The 21,083-nt window shown below is 46.2% G+C and overlaps 1 protein-coding gene across 1 annotated transcript in view; it reads right to left on the reverse strand.

Annotated features, from left to right (window-relative positions):
- ALK (ALK receptor tyrosine kinase) overlaps nucleotides 1-21,083 on the reverse strand; it is a gene marked incomplete at both ends in the record, with an annotated part of 512,424 nt that overhangs the window by 231,804 nt on the left and 259,537 nt on the right. The window contains one exon of the mRNA XM_081156468.1: nucleotides 12,063-12,264. Coding sequence (XP_081012594.1) covers nucleotides 12,063-12,264 — 202 coding nt within the window. The remainder of the gene's footprint in view (nucleotides 1-12,062; nucleotides 12,265-21,083) is intronic.

Below are 21,083 nucleotides of genomic sequence, written 5' to 3' on the forward strand. Positions count from 1 at the left end.
GAAATATTTTTTCAAGTTCTGTTAATTACGCTATGACTTTAACCCACCTTAGCATAAACAGTCATGTGGGAATGTGAAGTTGAGAGGGAGCCACAGAAGAAGGCCAAGGACTTAAGGACCATGAACACAGAGTGAAATACAGGAGTTTCTATTTTCATCTGAACTCTGGCTTTGCCAACTACCAACTTCCCTGGCTCAGTTCCATACACAAAGAACCTGCTGCCACCAGCTCCCCAAACCCCAGAGGCCAGCCTTGTTAGACAAGGGGACAGACAAAAGGTTAATCAGGAAAGTCGATAGACAAGTGAGGAATTTTAGAAATGGAGATCATCTGGGTCTGTTGAGAGGCTGACAACTCAGTGGCACCAAGAGGCTCCCTACGGAGAGTGACCAGGCAGGGAGACTCAGACAGAGCAGTCTCTGAGGCCTGCAGGCAAACATCCAATGGAATAAAGATTAGAATTTCACGCAGTTAGGAATTTTAGTCCTGGAAGAGAAAAAAAACTAATGGAGGGAATATTTAAGGAACAGTTGGAGAGAATGCAATTGGAATTCATTCTAGCTTGTCTGAAGAGATAAAACACACAACAGGAGTCAGTGTGCTTAAATGGGAATGTAAAGAGTAGTAAACTAAGGAGAGGGAGAAATTGAGGAAAAAACACCGAGTAGAAAAGTCTCTTGTGGAAGATTAAGAAACATAGAGGGAACATATATAGGAAGTTACCTGTAAAATCGGAGGGGCTAGAAGGATCACAGAGAGGGCGATCAGAAAGCATGGGGACTACCTTATTTCAAGGCTCACGTGTGCCAGCATTTGCTTAACAGTGCGAACAATTAGGACTATAAGTGGAGGTGACACAGGCTGACAGTCACTATATCTGGGGTTGGGTAGAAGGAAGTGAGTTGCTACAGAAGATGGAGATGAAATTTTGGTCAAGAGCTTTCTAGATGCATTTTGTTTCTTAAAAACATATCTCATGTTCTCAAAGAGTCCCTAGTCTAATTGATTCAGGGGTTTGTTCATTTAACTTACTTCTTAAACACATGCTGTGAGATAGGCACTGTGCTGGGCACTGGGGACTCAGTGATAAAAAATGCCCATCCCTGTTCTTAGGGAGCCTAGTTGGTGAGAAAGACACATAAAAGAACAAATGTGGTGCAGTGCTGAGAACTAATAGAGATGTGGAACAGGCAATAAAAGCTGGTGCAAGTATGGTATAATTGGTGCAATCAACCCTGCTTGGAGAGGGGCTGGGCTCTCAGGGAAGGTTTGGGAGCTAAGAGATTGTTTCTGGAAGAAGAATTGTACTTAGCGGTCAGAGAGGCGGGGGAGGCAAGAGAGCTTGAAACAACTTGCCAGTTGTTTGATATAAATGAAGTGTGGGTCCAAGGGAATGGGTAAGCCAGGTCCAAGAAGATGGGGTCAGATCGGGGCCATGTGCCTGCTAATCAGGAGCTCAGACTGGCTCCTCGGTTTCATGGGCCGGGGTGTGTGTGTGGGGGTGTTCATTGAAGGGTTCAGAGCGAATTAATAGCCTACAATGTTCACTTGCCAGTTTTTTCATCGAGGTCTTGATTTGTTCCATTTGGGGACTTCCTAATGCACAGGGAGAGTCACTGAAATTGTTCTCAAAGACTTCAAGGAGCATTTCACAGAATTAACAACACAGAAGATGCTCCCCCTCCTTCAGGTGAACTGCAAATCTGAGTCAAGAAATGGGGCCACAGAGGCAAGCACAGCTCGCAGCTCCCCTCAGATTCCCACCGCTCACCCGTCGTTGGAGCGAGGCTGCCCTGCAGGGGGAGGAATGCCCCAGGCCCTCAATGAGCCCAGTGCTCTTGAGTGAACAGTTTCAAGAAATACCCAGGCTCCTAGCGCCGTTGGTTCCGGTGCCTGGGCTCAGTTTACTCTCAGTTAACAAGCGGGACTTCCCTGCATGCCCTCCCCTTTCTGGCCACCGTAAGACTTACCCACTGGCGGGGGGAAAGCTGTCAGTAACTTGAAAGTAGTAGTGGGAACACTCCTAGGAGCTTAGTGATGTAAGATCCTCTCAGGAATAAGCACTGCGCCAAATCCGGGTGTAGATTTTGTAAAGCCCTTTAAATGTGAAATCCCGTGGTTGATATAGCTCTTAACTAAAGCTCTGAACCGTAAGAAAATGCATTGCTGTTATAAAAAGCAAGAAATTTAGCTACATATGTGAGCGTGGTGCTATAAACAAAGCAAAGGGGGAAATAGAAAATACAGGAGCAGGCCAGGTAATGAAAAACAGGGAGGTGTAGCGCACTTTGAGGCCCGGAGCGAATGCAGGGCTGAGCTGAGCGATTAAGCAGGTCATGGTGTCTCTTTCCTCTTGTGCCGTCAGCACTGGCTGCCTAGACTTTTCATTATAAATAAAAGAGCTGATGATTCCATCGCCTGATTGGGCTTCCTCACCATAGATAGAGACTTGAATCTGCAGGCCAGGGGGACTGGACTGGCACCAAGCTTCAGGAGACAGGGAAGCCAAGACCCGCTCTCTTTTTATAATTTTCTGGAGGGCTGGGCATAACGCATTCTAATCCCTGTTCTCAGAGCTGCCTGCTCACCAAAATGTGCTTCTTCTGTGGCCAAGGCCTTAGAATATGGCCCTTTACTTAGGTGGAAAAGATTACATATACACCATAGAAAAGACACAGCTGGGTGTTTATCAAGAATAGACAGTGGTCAATAATTATACCTAAATAATAATATAGTCTTAATTTTGGGTTGGTGATAGGGAGGCCCACAGCATAGTGAGGAGGACTGGGCTGTGCAGCTAGACTGCCTGGGTTCAAATCCAGTCTGCTCCTTACGAGCTGTGTGACTCTGGGCAAGTTATTTAACCTCATTGAGCCTCGGCTTCCTCTCTGGAAGATGCAGGTGACAGGAGTGCTCCCTCGCTGAGTGGTGGTAAGCGCAGTGTTAAGTGAAAGGACACATAGAAGGCACTAGAACAATTCCTGGCACCACAGGGAAAGCACTAAATAACTATGCCTCTTTTTCCTTGCAATGGTCTGAATGTGTCCCTCAGATTCATATGTTGAAACCTAACTGCCAAGGTGAGGATTTAGGAGGTGGGACCTTTGGGAGTTGACTAGATCCTGAGGGTGCAGCCCTCATGAATGGGGTTAGCGTTCTTATAAAAGGTTCCAAAGACCTTCCTGCCCCTTCCTCCATGTGAGGACACAGCGGGGAGGTACCAACAGGGAGCCAGGAAGAGGGTCCTCAACATAACCCTTCTGGCACGTGGTCTTGGACTAGAGACCTCCCAAGCTGTGAGAAATAAATATCTTCTGTTTATAAGCCACCCAGTCGGTAGTATTTTGTTGTAGCAGCCCAGACAAAGACATTTCTCCTCTTCCTCATTGCCATAATAAATAATAATAATAATAATAATAATAATAATAATAATAATAATAATAAACAAATGAAGGGGGATTCAGGAAAGGACTTGAGTTCCTACTCAGGCTGCCAGGATCCAGGCTAGTCCACAAGCAGCTTCACTCCCCTCACCCTTTAGTGTTGGCCCTTATGAGCCAGCAGTGAAAGGGCACTGGGTCCCTGTTGACTAGTGGGAGACAAGGCTGGTAGCTGGGTCATCACCAGGCCCACAGGGGAAATGTCACTTGAGAAAACCTAAAGGGGCTTGTCAGAGAAGGAGATACTGAACTGGGTGCTGAAGCATGAGGAAGGGTCTTTGGGGGAAAAGGTGATTAAGGGCAACCCACCAGGAATAACAAACTTCATTCTTTCTGCAAAAGGGTGGGACAGGGGGGATGGCAGGAAAGTCCTGGAGTCTAGGCCAACTGCAACCTCAAAGTGGGAATAGCTTGTACTCTGAAATCTACCTGTGCTGGGGTGGAAAACAGTTGCATACGTGGATGGTCTATAGGAACTGGAGTCCTTATCTGGGATGAAGATACTACCAGGGAGAAGGAGAGAGTGAGGAAAGTGTCTGGACTCAGGGTAAAATCTTTTGAGCACTTATAGCAGGACGTCTGCTACAAGAAGAGGTATGAAAGGAAGGGATGGGGTGGGGGCAGGGATGAGACTCTTCTGTTTGGAGACTGCCTTGGTGGGGAGAGCACAGGTTTGGTTGCCACACAGGCTGGTAGCACATGAACACAAAAATGTGAGCACTCTGAGAAATTGGATAGGGGCAGGGAAGCTGAATGACAAACCCAAAGGACGGTGCAGACACAGCACAGCAGCCACTTTCTCTGTGTGGGATGCCTACCTTTTATCCTGCACCTGACCACTTGCCTTTCCCATTAGAGCCAGCTCCAGTTGTCTTCCTTGGGCCAGCTTGCCTGACAGCTAGAGGCACATTCAGACGTGCCCTCCTCTGAACCCCTGTGGCACCCGTACACATACCCATTACAGCCCTTTCCCCATAGCATTGTAACTGTCCCCTCTCATCCAATGGAAACCTCACTGTGAACCCCTAAAGCATGATGAGTCAGCAGAGTCCAACCAGTGCCTAAGACTCATGAACATTTGTTGACAAAACACATGCTGCAATGAATGAGTGAATTCCTTGACTCCAGTGGTCTCCTGTCTAAATCCCTCCACCTGTTTTCAATATCTCCCTCCACAGTGGGGAATGGTGAGGCTCAATAAACACTTCTGAGATGAGGAGTGATTGTCTCCATGCGTTTTGACCTCTCTTTGTACACAACCTATATTTATCATTATGGGATTTGCCAAGATGTCATTCTGACAAGCCAAGGGGTTACAGGTATTCACAATTCTCTCACCCTCCTAGTGTTCAATCCATCAAATATCCAAGGCAGAATGGGAAAACGAAAGCAACTGGCTCAAAAGAGCCCCACTACAATCCCTGGGCTGTCAAATCTCGAAGGTCAAAGCTGGCAGGAGCCAATGGTCTTTTCATTTATTTTTCTTGACGCCCATCAATGAAAGCAATCGTGAGTAAAAGTTGTACCTGCCAGGAAAGGAATTGTCCTTTGTACTTAGTGGCAACCTTCACAGTTCAGGTACACTCTGACAGCTGCTTCCTGAGCCCTGGGGATGGCTATACATCTATCCCTGGGCCTGGGCAGAGGGTGAATGAAAATACTTTTCATCTTGTCACCAATTGAAGGCTCTTCTGTAAACTTGCACTGGGATTTAATTTTTAGATCCAGAGCTTAGGTTTGAGAAGAAAATCATTGTAGAACTACCATAAATTGACCTGGTGTTTAATCACCTAACACAGAACATGAACTATGTGCTAGGTGCTGTGCCAAGCTATGGGGAATAAGATGTACAAGCCGAGGTCTTGACCTTCAAGGCTTGTGACCCAGAGTAAGATCACCAAAAACCAGACGAGTCTTCTTGAAAAGAGCTGTCCTGACTGAGAGAATAGGTCTCAGTTTTCTCAGAGCCAGGTGTGATACCAGGGTTCAACTACAAGGCCTGCTTGGGGAAATGACATGAGAAAAGAAAAAAAAAGAGACCCTAAAGATGTGTGTTCCCCTGTGTGTTCCCCGTGTCTATAACAACTTACTGAACCTCCTTGAGATTCAGTTTGCTCATCTGTAAAATGAGGAGATAATGTATAGGACAGATAGCAGTGAAGATGAAATGAGCTGCTAGATGTTGATACACCTGGTCACCTGGACATGCACTATGCAGATACTCACCATGGATATTAACATAGCATCTGCTCCTTGGAACAGAGAGGAGCTCAAGGCTCTCCTCTTAACTGGGGACCTAGATGAGACGCAACATGTGCCATTTTGAAGAGCAAAGGTGGATGGCGGATGGATGGATGTTGATGGATGGTTAGATGGATGGGTGGATGGATGGAGGATCCCTCTACTCTAAAAGATCTGGGTCTCTCTAGTCTACCCTGTGCTCCTCTCCCACCCCTCTGGCCTTGAAAGCCACAGTCTTTTTGGAGAGAGAATAACAGGTGTATCCTGAGTAGGCCTATGGGTAGAGACCAGTCCTATACACAGCCTGAGACACATCCCAGCCACCCCAGCTTGGGGGCTACACAGGCAGGACCAGGCAAGTGTTGCAAAGCCTTGTCATAGCCTGTCCACCTATGCGAGGAAGAAAGTGACTCTGCACCCTGCAGTCACGTCCATCTTACCTCTTCAAGCTTTCTTTTTCACTTTTCTCTTTACTACTTAGTAAACGCATAGAAGAAAGCTCCCAGCTTATGTTATCTGCCAATTCTAGTTGAGATGTTAGCCATGATTCTTAATTTGCAATGCACACCAGATGCCCTGTGGCACTTTCTAAAATACATATGCTCATGCCCCTTCCCAAGACTAATAAAATCAGAATTGCTTGGGATGAGACTCAGCCATATGAATTTTGTAAAATGCATGGTTCTGATCTGTACCCCAGAGCCTGAGACCTATGTGATTATGGCTTAAAGTCCAGGTGCTCTAGAGAAGACTAGCATTTTAGTAGTTGTTTCAACATTACTACTCACAGGGGTGAGAAATATGGTGAATTCAGGCATAGCCAGTGGAACCGGTACTTTGGGTCCAAATCAGAATACAGGTGGTTACTCCAAGAATGAGGGGTATGTAATTGCTACACTTGACTCTCCTCACTCCCCTTGCCCCCAATCTAGAGCAGCCTGCAGGAGGCCAGCCCTGATTTAATCCTCACAACAATCCTGTGAGGTAGGCCAAGTATTACCATTTTACAGATAGGAAAATTGAGACTCATGGAGATTCAAAGATTTGCCCAAGCTCACACTGTGTGGAAGCTACCTCCCAGCACACTTAGGACCCAAGTCTCATGACTGCACTGTTTTCAGAGAACTCCTAGTTTCATGACTGTTTCCATCCATGCCTGGGAAGTCTGCCCTAGACAAGCCTGGGTCTTCATGACCATCACCATGCCTGGGAAGTCTGCCCTTGACAAGCCTGGTTCTTCAGGACTGTTCCCATCCTTGGGAAGTCTGCCCTTGACAAGCCTGGGTGTGAGTGTTCAGGCTTTTAAAAATTATCTTTAAAGTCTTTGAATGGCTTTCTCTTTTTAGTGTAAATCACCCGGACATTAAAGCCCTTATTGTATATTTATCAGTGTGTTATTCAGACCAAGGGGAAAAGGGGAGAAGCTGACACTATGAATGACTTTGAGAGTGAGAAAACGCTGGGCCTGAAATTAAATCATTGTGACACTGCCACTCAAGGGCATCAATTTCAATAAATGATCACCTTCTTTATTTCCGACCAGTTTATCACGCAGGCAGGATGCAAGGAGGACTCTGGCTGGGCAATGTTGAAGGCCAAAGGCTTCTGATTCCCCACACTGGCCACAGTGCTCTGGGCTGATCTGAGTTAAATCCAACATAGCTTGGCAAAGGCAGTCAGGTGTCTTTTCAGAAGCAAAGTTCTTGTGGCATCTTTCCATGTTGCCCTATCCAGAGCCTCTTCCTCGCTCAGCCTGCTGAAAGCTGCCGGTCTATTTACAGGAAAATTCAAGGTCTATACACTAGTGGCAGAAATTCTGTGGGTCAGTGATGGGTAACTGTCCTGTTTGACAGAATTAGAGGGGTGGCAGGGCGGGGGGGAAGAACAGGAGCCTGGGTTGGGGAAAATCATGTCCTGCTACCCCAGTCCTGACTGCAGCCTGCGGTGGGGTTGCCGATGTTGCGGGATAAAGGAAGGGAGCAGAGTGCAGCTGGAAGCTTCACTTAGAAGGTAAGAAGCTGAGGCTGGGAAGGGCTATGGTGGTTCCATAACCAAGCTGCAAATCAGCGGTGGAACCAACACTGAAACTGCACCTCCTGACACCCTTTGGGTTAAATTGCTTTGGTGTGACTACCTTGGCAGGTGTCCCATTGGGATTGCTACTGGTTTTACAGCTGGGATCTTTAGTCAGAAGCGACTGGTTTACATAAACGTGGAAGCCATGTGAGTACCTAACACTGACATCGGTTTTTCTTCACCTGGGGAGTTTGCCTGCAGATTGTAATCTAAGGGCAGTAGGTTTCAGGATTTCTGGATACAGCTGTTTCGCTGGGAGACAGAGCACAGGAGGGCTGAGCTCTGGAGTATGTACTTCGACCTTCATCAACTCCCCTTATGCCTCTAGGCTTGGTTTCCCCCATCAGGAAATCAACAGGGAAAAGGGAACTCACGTCTCCTCCAAGTGTGGGGGCTAAGATCCTGTAGAAAGGTGAAGAAGCTTTGTGCCAAGGACACTTATTTCTCTGCCACCTTCTGGAACGAGCCTTGTTTGCGCTATGGAATGGCCCCAACAGTTTATTTTAGCTCAAGTCTGAGTATCACCAAATCCTTTAGGTTTAAGACGTCTTTTTAAGTATTAGTAATCCAAATGATTGGCAAGTTCTATCCCCTCAGGGCCCAATTCTTCCCTCCACACACTGTGTAGTTCTGGTCACACATAATAAAGTCCCCGGATACCCAAGGCTGCAGGAGAAAGCTGTATGCTCGGAGAGGAAGGAAAGCTGGTGAAGGAGCCCTGGAGAGTCTCTCCCACAGCCAGAAACACCACCAGCCCTTGGGCTCGTGTTTCTGAGTCCGGGAAGGCACCAACTTCACACTGCCGACTGCTGCTGCAGGGAGGTGCAGGAGGCAGAGGCGGGAGCTGGGCTTCCTGAGCTGGCTCTGCTGGCCGCTGATCCTAGCTTAGCCTTTTAATACCTCTGGACCCAACTTAAAAACATCTGCACAAGCATGTGCCGTTGCTGTTTCACCTAGGTGCTCCTTGCTGGACTGGATGCTCCTTGAAAGCCCCGCCTGTGTCATCTTTGACTGTGGAATCCCAGCACCTATTATCTGGGAGGCGCCCGGTCCATGGTTGTTAGATAAATGCATGCGCTGGAAAGGATCTAGTGGGTATTAAGTATCTACTATAACAGGGCAAATTGTGAGACGTTTTCCTTATGCCATTTCACAGCTCACCATATGAAAAAGGTATTACCATATTCATTGAATTCATGTGAACTTTGTGGCTTCTAATTTCTAGTTAATGTCCTATCCTATGCCTGCTGGATTGTGTGGCCAGTGGGCTGGGCTATTGGATGTCCCATTTCTCTGCCCCTTGCTCCCACGGCCATTCCCACCAGCCAGATGAGCAGGTGAACAGGCTGGGCACTCGGTACCGTCATCTGTGCCCTGGGAGATCCAGGCTGATGCCAGGCCATTTTGGCAGACGTGTGCTCACTCTCTGTGATTCATTAGACCTCATGCACGCTGCTGCTTTTCAGGAGAAGGAAGGGAGCAGCTGCTGGGATTCCCCGGCTGCCTTCCCTGCTGCCAGCGCCTCCAAGCAGGCTGCGCTCCCCCTGACGTTGCCTGTTGACGACTCATGGCTTCCAGGGGCTTGGTGGCCTCTCCGATTTGTCGTTCCTCAGCCCATGCCTCTGCTTCAGGCTCTCCCCAGCCGACTGCTATGATAACTTCCTCCCTTATTACTATAAACGCTGAATGTCATTTTCCAAATAGTGGTCCCCAAACCACCATGTTCTGCTCTGAGAAGAAGCCAGCCTCATTCATAATCATCACTGTCATCACCACCAGGATTTCACCGGTCCCTCTTGCCACACTGAGGGCTGTGCTGTTGGGCTCATCTCTGACAGTAAAAGAGGGGAGCTTCCAGAGGGGTAAACTGCCAGGATCTCAGCTCAGAACCAAAGGATTCTTGAGACTGGCAAAGAATTCTTGAGACTGGCACTGACCCATAATCAGAGCAGACAAGTCTCAATCTTTTGTGCCAAAATTCTGAACAGAACAGAGCAGAGCCGGTTAAGGTATTGATGGCCTCTTACATTTGCACTCAATTCAGAGTGTGCAGAAGCCTTCACACCCTTTATTGCACTGACCCCACGCACCACGTGACTAGGACCAGCATCATCATCCCCGCTTTACGATGGGGAAACTGAGGTTTGGGCAGGGATGGGATTGCCTGAAGTCATAGAGCTCTTTCATGGAACATCCTTTTGTGGACCATCAAAGGCAGGCCTTTTGTATCCCTTGTGTCTCTATAATTCTCATAAATAGAAAATAGCTAATAAATGATTGTTCATTGAGCTGATGATTGAATAGTGAAATATGACTTACATTCAGGGCTTTGAGTCACAGCATAATAATTTTTTTGTGCTGTACCACGGTGGACTAAATGAACTTTTCCAGCAATGGGTAAGAAGATTCAGACCCCCTCCATCCTGTCTAGCCAGTGATCTTGGGCAAGTTATTTGACCTCACTAAATTATCTCATCTATAAAATGGAAGATATTAATAGTAGCTGCTTCATTGTGTTGTTGAGTGTTAAATAAGAAAATGCATGGAAAGTGCACAGCAGTGGCTGGCTAGCACCCTAGGAAGTGCTTACGAAGTGTCAATAATAGTTATTATTCAGGGGTTGGGACTGGGCATTACATATCTTTGTAACCCAAGACTTAGTACAGTGGTTGGCACATGCACACTTGCTGCCAACACTGACACTCATTGTGTGTCATGGAGCAAGTCCCTTCCTTCTCGTGGGTCTCAATTCCAGTTCCCACACCTGTGAACTGATGAGGTTGAACCAGGTAAATCCCATGGTTCCTTCCAGCTCTGAAATGCTCTGGTTACTTCAGTGGCTCTTATAGGGATGATTTTGTCCCCCAAGGGACAGCTGGCAATGACTGGAGACATTTTTTTGGTAACATTCAGGGAAGGTGCTACTGGCATGTAGCGGGTAGAGGCTGGGAAGCTGGGACCATGCACAGGACAATGTTCACGGAACGAATGGCCTGGCCCTAGATGTCAATAATGCCAAGACTGAGCAACCCCATCCAGCTCTATACAAATACCCAGAGTTCTCTGAATTGCTGGATAAGTGCTTGTGTCCTGCAGTTTGCCAAGATGCCCAGGGGAGCAGGATTCTTCCTTACAGCAGAGAAGTCTATGGATTCCCCCTTCGAGGAATTGCTAAGGAGGCCATACAGCTTTACTGAGAAAGGAGCAGGCAGAATCCACCCTCCCACAACCCAGCACACCACGGAGGTGGAGAATGGGTAACACCATCGTTAAGATGGGCACTCTCTGCAAGGTATTTTCTTAGAGAGAAGCTAAGTCCTAAGTCAAAGCTTAGCTAGAAATTAGAGGTCTTTCTCCTGTAGACATGCCATAGAGAAGGATCTCTCGCCCTTATTGATTATAAAATAATCACACCTCCCACGTGTCAGAATGACTGTCATCAATAAATCAACAAATAACAAATGTTGTAGAGGATGTGGGGAAAAGAGAAGCCTGGTACACTGTTGGTGGAAATGCAGATTGGTGCAGCCACTCTGGAAAGCAGTATGGATTATAAAATAATCAGATCTGGGGCCATTCAAAACTGGGGTCTTCCAATGGTATTTACACTTATGGAATGAGAAAAAACAGCAGGCACAGGGATACCCTGGTTCAAGTTTGCTTTCCAATGTCACCACTTCTAGGGGCACAACAGATCGGTAAGTAAGCAGGTGAGTATCTTCTGGAAGCTTAGAGGAGTTCACTGACATAAGTATTAGGTGTGGCTTCAGTGTTGTGTGAGCCTTAGAGGTTCTAGAACAAAGGCTTTTCCAGACTCTACTGACGTGATACCGTGTGGTCCCCTGAGCAATTCTGCTCTGGAGTCCTGCATTCCTGCAGGACCTGCATGGGTGGCTATAATAGTCTGCTCTTTCCCTTCCTGCCAAAGTTCTGCTGGTGAAACCCACTTTCCAGCACATTAAATTACTTTCATTCTGGCCTTTTAACACTCCCCTTGGCTGTTTTCTTCTTGGCTCTGTCTGGATTTGGGGAAATAAATATCTTTAACACCCACTCATTAAATGCCCACTCTGCCAGCTGGTCCTCTGGCCCCTGGAAGAGCCACCAGTCTTGGTAGCCAGAGGGCCCCACAGACCAGTGCCCGAGACACTATCCAGGGAATATCAGCAGTTATGGCTCAACCTGGTCCCTACCCATTAAAGGGCAATTGTGAGTTTCAAGTAGATGTCGCAGACTCTCAACTTTTTCAGCCCAAAGCCAAAATGTCTTTGATAGAATGGATTCCGAAATGGGAAAGGACTTACCCATGCTTGCCCGGAGTGGGTACCAGGAGGATCTCTCTTCCAGCCTCGTTGTGGGGCAGCAGCTGGGCCACGTACCTCCCGGAGGGCTGCAGGTGCCTGCGCACGGAGACGGCCAGCCTGCAGTGCTCGCTGCCGCTCCTCATCCAGGGGCTCAGGATGGTGTGCTTGGAGTGTGCCGAGGCGTTGAGGAGGAGGAAGGAGCCTGTGGAGAGACAGGGAAAGTGACCCTGCAGGTGTGTCCAGACAGGTGGGCCAGCAGCAGCTCGGCAGCAGGATTTAGAGACCCATGGTGTCAAGGTCCATGCTGCTGCAGGTCTTTACCACTTTCTTGGCACGCACCAGCCCTCTTCCCCCTCTCTCAGGTTGTCTTTGTGAAAACTAAACCCTGAAGCGAGAGAACTGTGACTGAGGACTTGGGTTTTATAATTAGGCAGACCAAGGTTCTCACCTTAGTGCCCCTACTTATTAGCTCTACATCCTTGAGTCCCAGGTTCTTTACCTGTAAAATGGGAATGAAACCACCTATTTCAAAGGGTGGTTGCAAGGATTATGTGAGATAAGCATGGTGACTACTTCTCCCAGTTTTAGGAAGGGAGGAAGCACACTATCAAATAATCAATTATTTGATTTCAACTGTCTCCTGAGTTAAAGTAGAGATGACAGCTCACAGATTCTTTGCCAGCCAATAGGCATAATTAACAAAGTCCCACAGGAAACAGGGGAAGATCAGTGTGCATTACCCAATCCCCACAGGGTGACCTGAGTCAGAAACCCACCCAGGCGCTAAGGCATTCTTACAGATTTGTATCCTGGTCTAGGGGGACAGCCTCCATAAACCTGCCAAGAGTGGAGCCAGGACATCGGTGCCATCTTGCAAACATCAATGTAGGGTACCTCCACACCCCACGAACCAGGACACTCCAGCATCTTAGGCCACTTTCTAGGTCACAGTTTAAATCAGAGCTCACCTGAGTTCTCCATATCACATTCAAACCAACTTGAGACTCAATTTATAACCGCTGGACAATTCAGAGCTTCCCAGTAATGTATGGGTTGGCTCTAGGCTCTCCAATAGCTATGACTGATTCAAGGTTTTCCTTGAGAGGTCCTTACTTGGAAAGGAAGTATTTGGGTCACTTATAATGTAGTAGTTAAGATCATGGCTCCTGCTCCTTTGCTTACTAGCTGAGTGATCTTGGGCAAAGCATTGACCTTCTCAGGTTTTAGTTTTCTGCTTATAAAATAGGGTGAGAAGGGTTGGCTGAACTTAGTAATCTCTTAAGATTCATTTCTGCTCTTGAGTCTATGAGTCACATGAATTTACAACTGGTCTCCACAAAGAAAGCCCTACACATCCCTCCCTGGTGCAGGACCTGTGGCAGAATTTCCCTCTGGGGCAAGCCAACCCTAATTCCAGTAGCACTGGCCAAATGACCTTCAAGAAATTTATATTCATGGGGATTACCGTCCACATAAAAGCTCAGCACCATTTTATTGTTCCGGGCATTCCTGCTGATGCATTGAGTTTACTTGACACACTTCTGCACTGACCTTTTGGACCAGTAGATGCTGCTCCTCTTGCAGTGGGAGCCGATTGCAACTAGATCCCCAGCATTTCCAGTGGAAACCAGCTGATGACTGCTCAGCTCAGCCCTTCTACCACCCCTCTCCCCGGGTGCCTCAAATTAGTCTCCTTCTCCAGATAACCCAACTTACCAAGTAGGCAAATGAACTAGCAGCCCTCAATAGAGAATGATGCAGATTTTTTAAAAAAGGGGTGGGGGAGGGATTCCTACGAGAAACAAAGCAGTTTCCAAGGAGAAGGTATGGTGTCAGGATTGGAGATTTGCAAAATTCTGGAAGTAGGTAAATGTGACTTCCAGTTAAAATCAGGATGAGGTCAGCACAAGACTGTTTCTGGGCTGGATGGAGGACATCGGTCGGTACTGGAAACTGAACCCTCTAATTGCTAGGAAGTTTTAGTGCGGCACATGGGCCTTGGAAAAGTGCTCTACAGCCCTCAGTAAATACCCTATATTATTACTCTGTTTTACAATGGGGGAGACATTCTTGTCATGGGCACAGAGGTAAAAGAAAAGCATTAGAATCAAAGACAGAAATAAAAAAGAGTTAACAATCATTTAATACAATGTCCTTGCTTTTCTATAGAAACAGACTGGAGACAGAATGGAAAAGTGACTTGTTCAAAGTCTCTGGGCTCCTAAGCAGTGCTCGTTACCTTCTGTCTTTTTCATTATCCCACTGTGTTCTTTATCCTGAAATATGATTTGGGTGCCTTGTGGCCAAGGTGTGTAGCTCAGGAGCTCAGAGGGATGGGAAGGGAGAAAGACAGGCCAGTGGGTACTGAATCAAACCCATTTGTTCAATGGCTCCCTCTGGCCTCACATTTCATTTATTAGATGCCTACTCCAAGCAAACAATCAAGCAGTGGCTCTGCCCTGGGGACCCAGACATGACCCAGACACAGTTCTGGCCTTCAAGGAACTTCAGGTCCAGGAGGGGTGACGAGGTGTCTGCAGTAACTACAATCAAAAGTCGAGGTTCCATCCGATGAACAAAATAAACAGGTGAACAAAGAGATCCAGAGGCATGGATGCATGCAATGGACTGATCGATCGCAGAGGGAAGGTATGTGTGTGGCGGTAAGAGATTAACCAAATAACTTATATGCATATATGTATAACCCATGGACACAGACAATAGTGTGGTGAAGGCCTGGGGAGGGGGTGGGAGCGGGGTGGAAGGGGGCCAATGGGGGGAAAAAGGGGACATCTGTAATACTTCCAACAATAAAGATAATTTTTTTTTTTTTTTTTATAGTAGAGGTTATAAAGTCACAAGATACATACAGGTAAAGCACTCTGGGAAGCTCCATGGAGACATTAAGTTCAATTGGGAAGATTCATAAAGAAGATGACCTTTGAGCTAGGTCTTAAATGGCAAGAAAAACAAAGGTATGGGCAGAATTCATTGTGCAGGAATTGAGAGGCATAAATGTGGAAAGTGTGTCGTGGCATTGGGCTACAGAGTGGGGTACAGGAAGAGAGGGCTGGGAAATAAGAAAGGCTAGGGTGGTGGGTGTGGGACCAGACCACAGAGAATGTTTATTCCTGGCTGGAAGCATTCATCTTTATTTTGTGGACAACGGGCAGCCAGGAAAGGTTTTTGAGCAGGACAGTGGCGTCATCAGAGTGGTGCTGCAGGAAGATTAATCTGGTATGGCGGGAGAAAGAGGGGATCGGTCCTGACTCGGCCTCATCCTACTCCACCAGGCCGCACTACAAGGCTGTGACTAAATGTAAACACAGTGTGCCTAGTATGTTACTGTTGTAAGCAAAGCGCTGTGCTGGGGACAGACTCTGGGACTGACTGGGGCTTCCATACTGTACTAGACTAGAGTGCATCTGTCCAGAGCAGGTGAGAGTTCTGGAAACACCCCTGGGGCAGAGAATTGTCCAGACACTTTGGGAACATGGTCTGTGGTTAGGAGAAAGCCACACATGTCACACATAAGGTGCCCTGGTCTGAGATTGTACTCTAATGTATTCAAATAGGTGGAAAGTTGAATTGAAACCAATTTTGGAGCTTCTGAAGGAAAGAATGTGGGTAAATAAAGAAGGTGTTCCCCTTTCCAGAAAGATTACATGCATGTGTGCGTGTGCACACAGATACATGCAAACACACACACACACACTCTCCTGGGAAACTCAAGTTCCCAGCAGGAGAAAATGAAGCTGAAGATGCTGGGACTTGGGTCCTCCTGCACCACTGTTTCTCCTTGGTGGGTGTGGAAACATGTAAATTCTGTCCTTGTAATTCAGTGCCTCAATAATGGGGCTCTTTCAAAGCTGACTGGAAGATGGATGATTCTCCCACTTCTAATATGTGAGATGATGTTTATATGAATTTTATTTTGTGCAACTGGACTATTAATAAGAGACTGAACTGAAAGGATTTTCACTTTCAATGAAACTCGGTAGTTGAGAGGTATCTCTTCATCAGCAGCTTTCCTCTAGCCCCCCCAAAAAATACATTTCATAAGCTCCTTGGGATATTGTCAACATAAATCTTTTAAAGTCACTGAGAATTTATCTCTCCTCTCCCTCTTTTCTGTTTCCTGTTTATTTTGCTCAGAATAGCTTGGGGCTATGTGAAGGCTCCTGGGGTCCCCTCTAATTAAGAAGGATGGCCGGGCACCTCACAGGCCTTCCTCTGTTGTGGGCCATGGGGAAACAGAGAAGCAGATCAAAAGCTTTGTTTATATGGGGCTAGGATTGCATCGTGGTTTTCTTATCACTGGATTGGGTTGATGAGTTCAGTGATTAAATAAGAACTGGTTGTCATTTTTACCTTCGGTCACCAATACAGGGACGTGTTGTTCTCATCTCAGCCAGCTGGGCTCAAACTATGAGCCAGAAATCAAAGGCTGGGAAACTTGAGGTCAGACAGACTCTGTCTATCCAGTTTTAGGCTTTAGATAAATTATTTAGACCCTTTAAACCTTAGTTTGCTACCTCATATGGCTGTTGTGGAGATTAAGTTAGATAATATATATGAAGTGGCCAGTATAGTTCCTGGCCCTTAGTAGGTCTGTGATAAATGGTGATTACTGCTTTGAGGGGTGTCTTAACCTGGATCTCTTTTTGTCCATCGCTAAACTTGAAATCAGAAGGACTGAATTCGAGCCCTAGCTCTGCCACTACCAAGCTTCCTTTGTTTGTAAAATGAAAGGGTTGGATAGAGTCTTTCTAAGGACCCTACAGCTCCAAACTGTCAGTAATTCTATCTGCCTGCTTAGAATATTATTAATCTGAAGGAACTTTGTCAAGTCTCCAAGCCCCCAAGTCCTAAACACTTCTCCTAAATCACCTCTCTGGGGATTTTAAACCAAGAGTTTCAATCAATTGGTCAAATACTCTGTGAACTGATTCCCTGCCCCACTTCCTCGCTTCCAACTTACATAAATACATCCTTGGAAAGGGATCCTGTCCCAGAACCATTTGTTTCTGGAGATGCTTCTGTTACAAGGCTGGTACCACTTCTAAATGTCTGGTGTGACACAATGCTTGCCGCATAGCAGGAATTCAATGACTTAAAAATCACAGTGATATATACACATGGCAAGAAATAACATTGTTCAGAATAGCTCATAATAATACTTTTTAAAAACTATCCCCAAATGCTGCTCCTCTTGCCAAGTCTCAAAAACATTTTTAAAGATTTCTACTTTATTTTGCCTTCATGACTCTAAATAATACGATCATAGTGATCTATGTGTTACACTGTTGATGTAACAACCTTAGGCTCCTTCCATTGATGGTACAGTAAGAAAAACGATGCTATCCTCCTTCTAAGGCTTGATTTTTAAAATCCCTTTTTACTTTTTTATTACTTACCTGTTTAATTTTACATGGCAAACTTATTACTTGTTCTGTCAGCTTTAGACAGAATCACCTGACTCTCCTCACTAGACGACGAAGCTATTCGCCCTCCTGCCCTTCTCCGCACTTTCCTCTCCCGCCTCCACCTCCCAAGTCAGCTATGCTTTTCCTTTCCATTGTCAAGGTTGCGCAAGGATGATTAAGCCTTGTGTTTTCTTTGCAGATTGATTCTAAACGTTGAAAATCAATAAGCAGATCTTTTATACTGATGACTATATATTTTTGCACTGCAGCAAACAAGGATGTATTTATAATCTCTATAGGTCCAATATCACATCCCGCTCCATGGAGAATGTTTCCATCATCAAGATCAAGATCAAATGAATATTCTCTCTCTCTGTCTGTCTTTAGTCACTTGTCAAAATTGTGGCACATCTTAATTTGCCTTACATTTGCATCAGGACTTTCTTGTGCACTTTGTTTCTCCAGAAATTTCTAATTGCTTTTCTCTTTTATTTATTTTCTATCTATCTCCCTCCCTCCTTCCCTCCTTCCCTTCTTCCCTCCTTCCCTCCCTCCCTCCCTTCCTCCCTTTCTTTCTCTTTCTCTTTTATTTATTTTCTATTTGCCTTTTCACCATAACACTAACACTTCTATATACTCCTTGGAAATCTTTCCCTTCTTCTTGAAGACATTGACTTCCTGTTTTAATTTGTACTTGTCGCATTCTGAGCCTCTAGTGTGGCTATTATTCTAGAATTTCTTTTCACTGAAACATTTTCATTAGTCCCACCATCCTCAGGAAACTTCCTCAGCGGGAAACGGCTTTGTGAATTTTTGAATATCTGAACTATTTCTATTTTGTCTTCATACTTGGTTGATAGCTTTGCCGGCCATAGTTTCTAGATTAGAAATTTGAAAGCCTAGCTTCCGTGTTGTCCAGCATCAGTGACTGAGAAGTCTGAGGCTGCTTTTGCAGTTAATTTCTTTTAGTTAATCTGTTATTTTTTCTTTTTGGAAGCTTTCAGGTTCTTTCTTTAACACTGAGGTGCTGAAATTCCAGTGTAATGTATCTAGGTAGGGATCTCTATAAAAATTTCTCTGTGGCATTTGGTGGGCTCTTTTAATCAGAAAACACATATCTCTTTCACCTCTGATAAGTTTGTTTTACTGTTTCTCTGATATTTTCATTCCCACCTCTTCTCAGTCTTGAACCTTTTTGAAGAACTTTATCATTCAAGTTAAGCTCTGTTATCTAATTTATCTTTGTTTTCTCTGGGGTCAATTTTTTAAAATGTTGATATGTCTTTTTCATGCTGCTGGGCTATTCATATTGTCAAAAAAGAGACAACAGGCCCCAAATGGAGTCACTTGTGCTAAGCCCCACATCACCAAATTGAGACTGGGTACCTAACTTAATTTCAGTTTTTGCCTCTCCCAGCAGTGGAATCTTACACTAGTCAACCCGAAATGTTCTGTGCAGCACTAATGAGGTCATCTGCCTGGTGGACCCTGCTGTCCCCTAAAGGAAGGTGGCCTCGCCACGACCAACCCACTGTTTGCTAGTGTAACCCCCTCGTCGCGCTCCTTTCTGAATATGAGTCTTTCATTTCGTATGGCTCCTTGGAGGTCCTTTCTATTTGCTAGATGGAATACTGCCAGATTCATAAATCACCAAATAAAGCCAGTAAGATTACAATTTCCTCGGTTGAATTTTGTTTTTTTAACCATATGTTGGATGATCCTGGGTCAGCCCCTTATATTTTCACAGGAGAGACCAGGAGCGTTGATAGAACCTCCCTGTACATAGGTCATGCTGGTTCTCCGTGTGAGAACTGGCCCGATGGCAAGTGCCAGGGACAGGCCATTTCACAGGCGTCTGCTCTCCAACACCAGCGCTGAGGACACGTCACTCTGGGCACGAACGCTCTGCTCCCACGAGCAGCCCTAGTGCTTTCAGCCACTTGGAGTTTTACAAAAGAGCCCCTTTTTCTTTCCCCTGTGGTCGAGCGCCCTGCTGTATTTAGTCTGAATGGGGTTGAAAGGGGCTGGGGACCAGATGGGGGAAGCACCCTGGAGAGCAATTTCCTTCCTCCTCAGCCCCGTGCTCCCCCCCAGGGGAGCCTACGGGTGCTCCTTGTGGTGCCCCCAGCAGATGGGCTCCCTCCTCTGCTCCAAACCCCTTCGGTCCTCTCCGCTGTGGCCACTGTTTGCTCCACCAAGAGCTTCCACCTCCTCTTTGTGCCCTAGAAATCACTCATGGCTCCCCCCGTTCTGTTTGCTACTCAGAATTTATTCTCCCGCTAAATGCTTTACTACCCTTTCGTGGGATCGCAGGAAAGGACACAAATGTGTGCTCAGCCCACCACTCAGAACCAGCAGCCCCTCCACCATCCTCTGAGTGACGATACAGATACCCAGATGCGCGAATGGACCGATTTCCATCGCAATCGATCACACATGGCTCTGGCGCTATTGCTAATCGCCCCATTGCAATTAAACTGTTAGGTCGTTACTGTAAGCTATCACTTATTCAAGCAGTCATGATGCCATTCGCATTAGGTGGGACACAAGGTGCAGCAGAAGTTTAATGGGCTGGGATGTGGACAGAAGAGCGCAAGGTGATGCCCGGGAGTCCACCACGGGACGCAGTGTCAGGGTAATGCCCTGCCACCTCGCAGAGGGTGCTCCCAGAGCACCAGCCCCAAAAGGTGTTAACTGGTACTATGAGAAAGCTCTGGGGTCGAGCAAGTTCGCGGATTACTGGGTTAGACAGAAGTAAACAGGCTCCTTTACTGCAGGACTTCTTAGAACCTTAATATGCCAGGAAGAGTTGTGACTCTTGAAGAGTGGAATGTAAATTGAAGATTTCCCAAACTCCTGGGGCACAGAACTCTCCCGCCATTATGTATAATGTACCATGTAATATGCTTTGGAAACCGTCTTCTCATCTATTTCTGCTCTAGAGAAAGTAGATTTGCAGAAAGTAGGAAAGGAAAAATTATCAGGAAAAAAGGGTGTTCTAGAGGGGCAATAATATATCTATATGTGTATCTACATTTATATCAGCTCTGAAATCTTACATCTTCCCCATTCGTCAGTTTACTTTCAAACTGTCCTCTCATTGAGATCTAGGCTCCTTATGGCAGAATCGTGCTTTTGGAAAGACTCCTCTGAATTACCGCATTGGTCTCTCTACCTGAGGCAACTTAAAGATGCTACATCCCCCATCTGACTCTTGAAATGTCAGAGATAGAAAGAAACATGGTGGTTATACAACTTAATAATTTTCTGTACTGGGAAGAAAACCAAGAAGCACAGAAGTTAAGGACTAGCCTAAGGTCATACTGCATATTAGTGGTGGATCAGGGATTGGAATCAAGGTTTCCACTCCCTGTCCAGTGGAAAGCCCGGTCTCTGCCTGCCTGTGATAAAAATCTATGATTTTCCAGTCAAATGTCCTATGGTTTTGGTCCCCAGTTGCCCCAATATCACTTTCTTTTCTCTGCACTCTCACAGCTCTGAGGAACAGGCCCAATAGGTCTCATGCCCACCCATCTCACTGTCCCCAGAGGTCACACTAAGGCCTGGGCAGGTAGGACAGAGGCAGACCAGTCCT

The sequence above is a fragment of the Miniopterus schreibersii genome, assembly GCF_964146895.1.
Source record: "Miniopterus schreibersii genome assembly, chromosome: 13".
Lineage (NCBI taxonomy): Eukaryota > Metazoa > Chordata > Mammalia > Chiroptera > Miniopteridae > Miniopterus > Miniopterus schreibersii.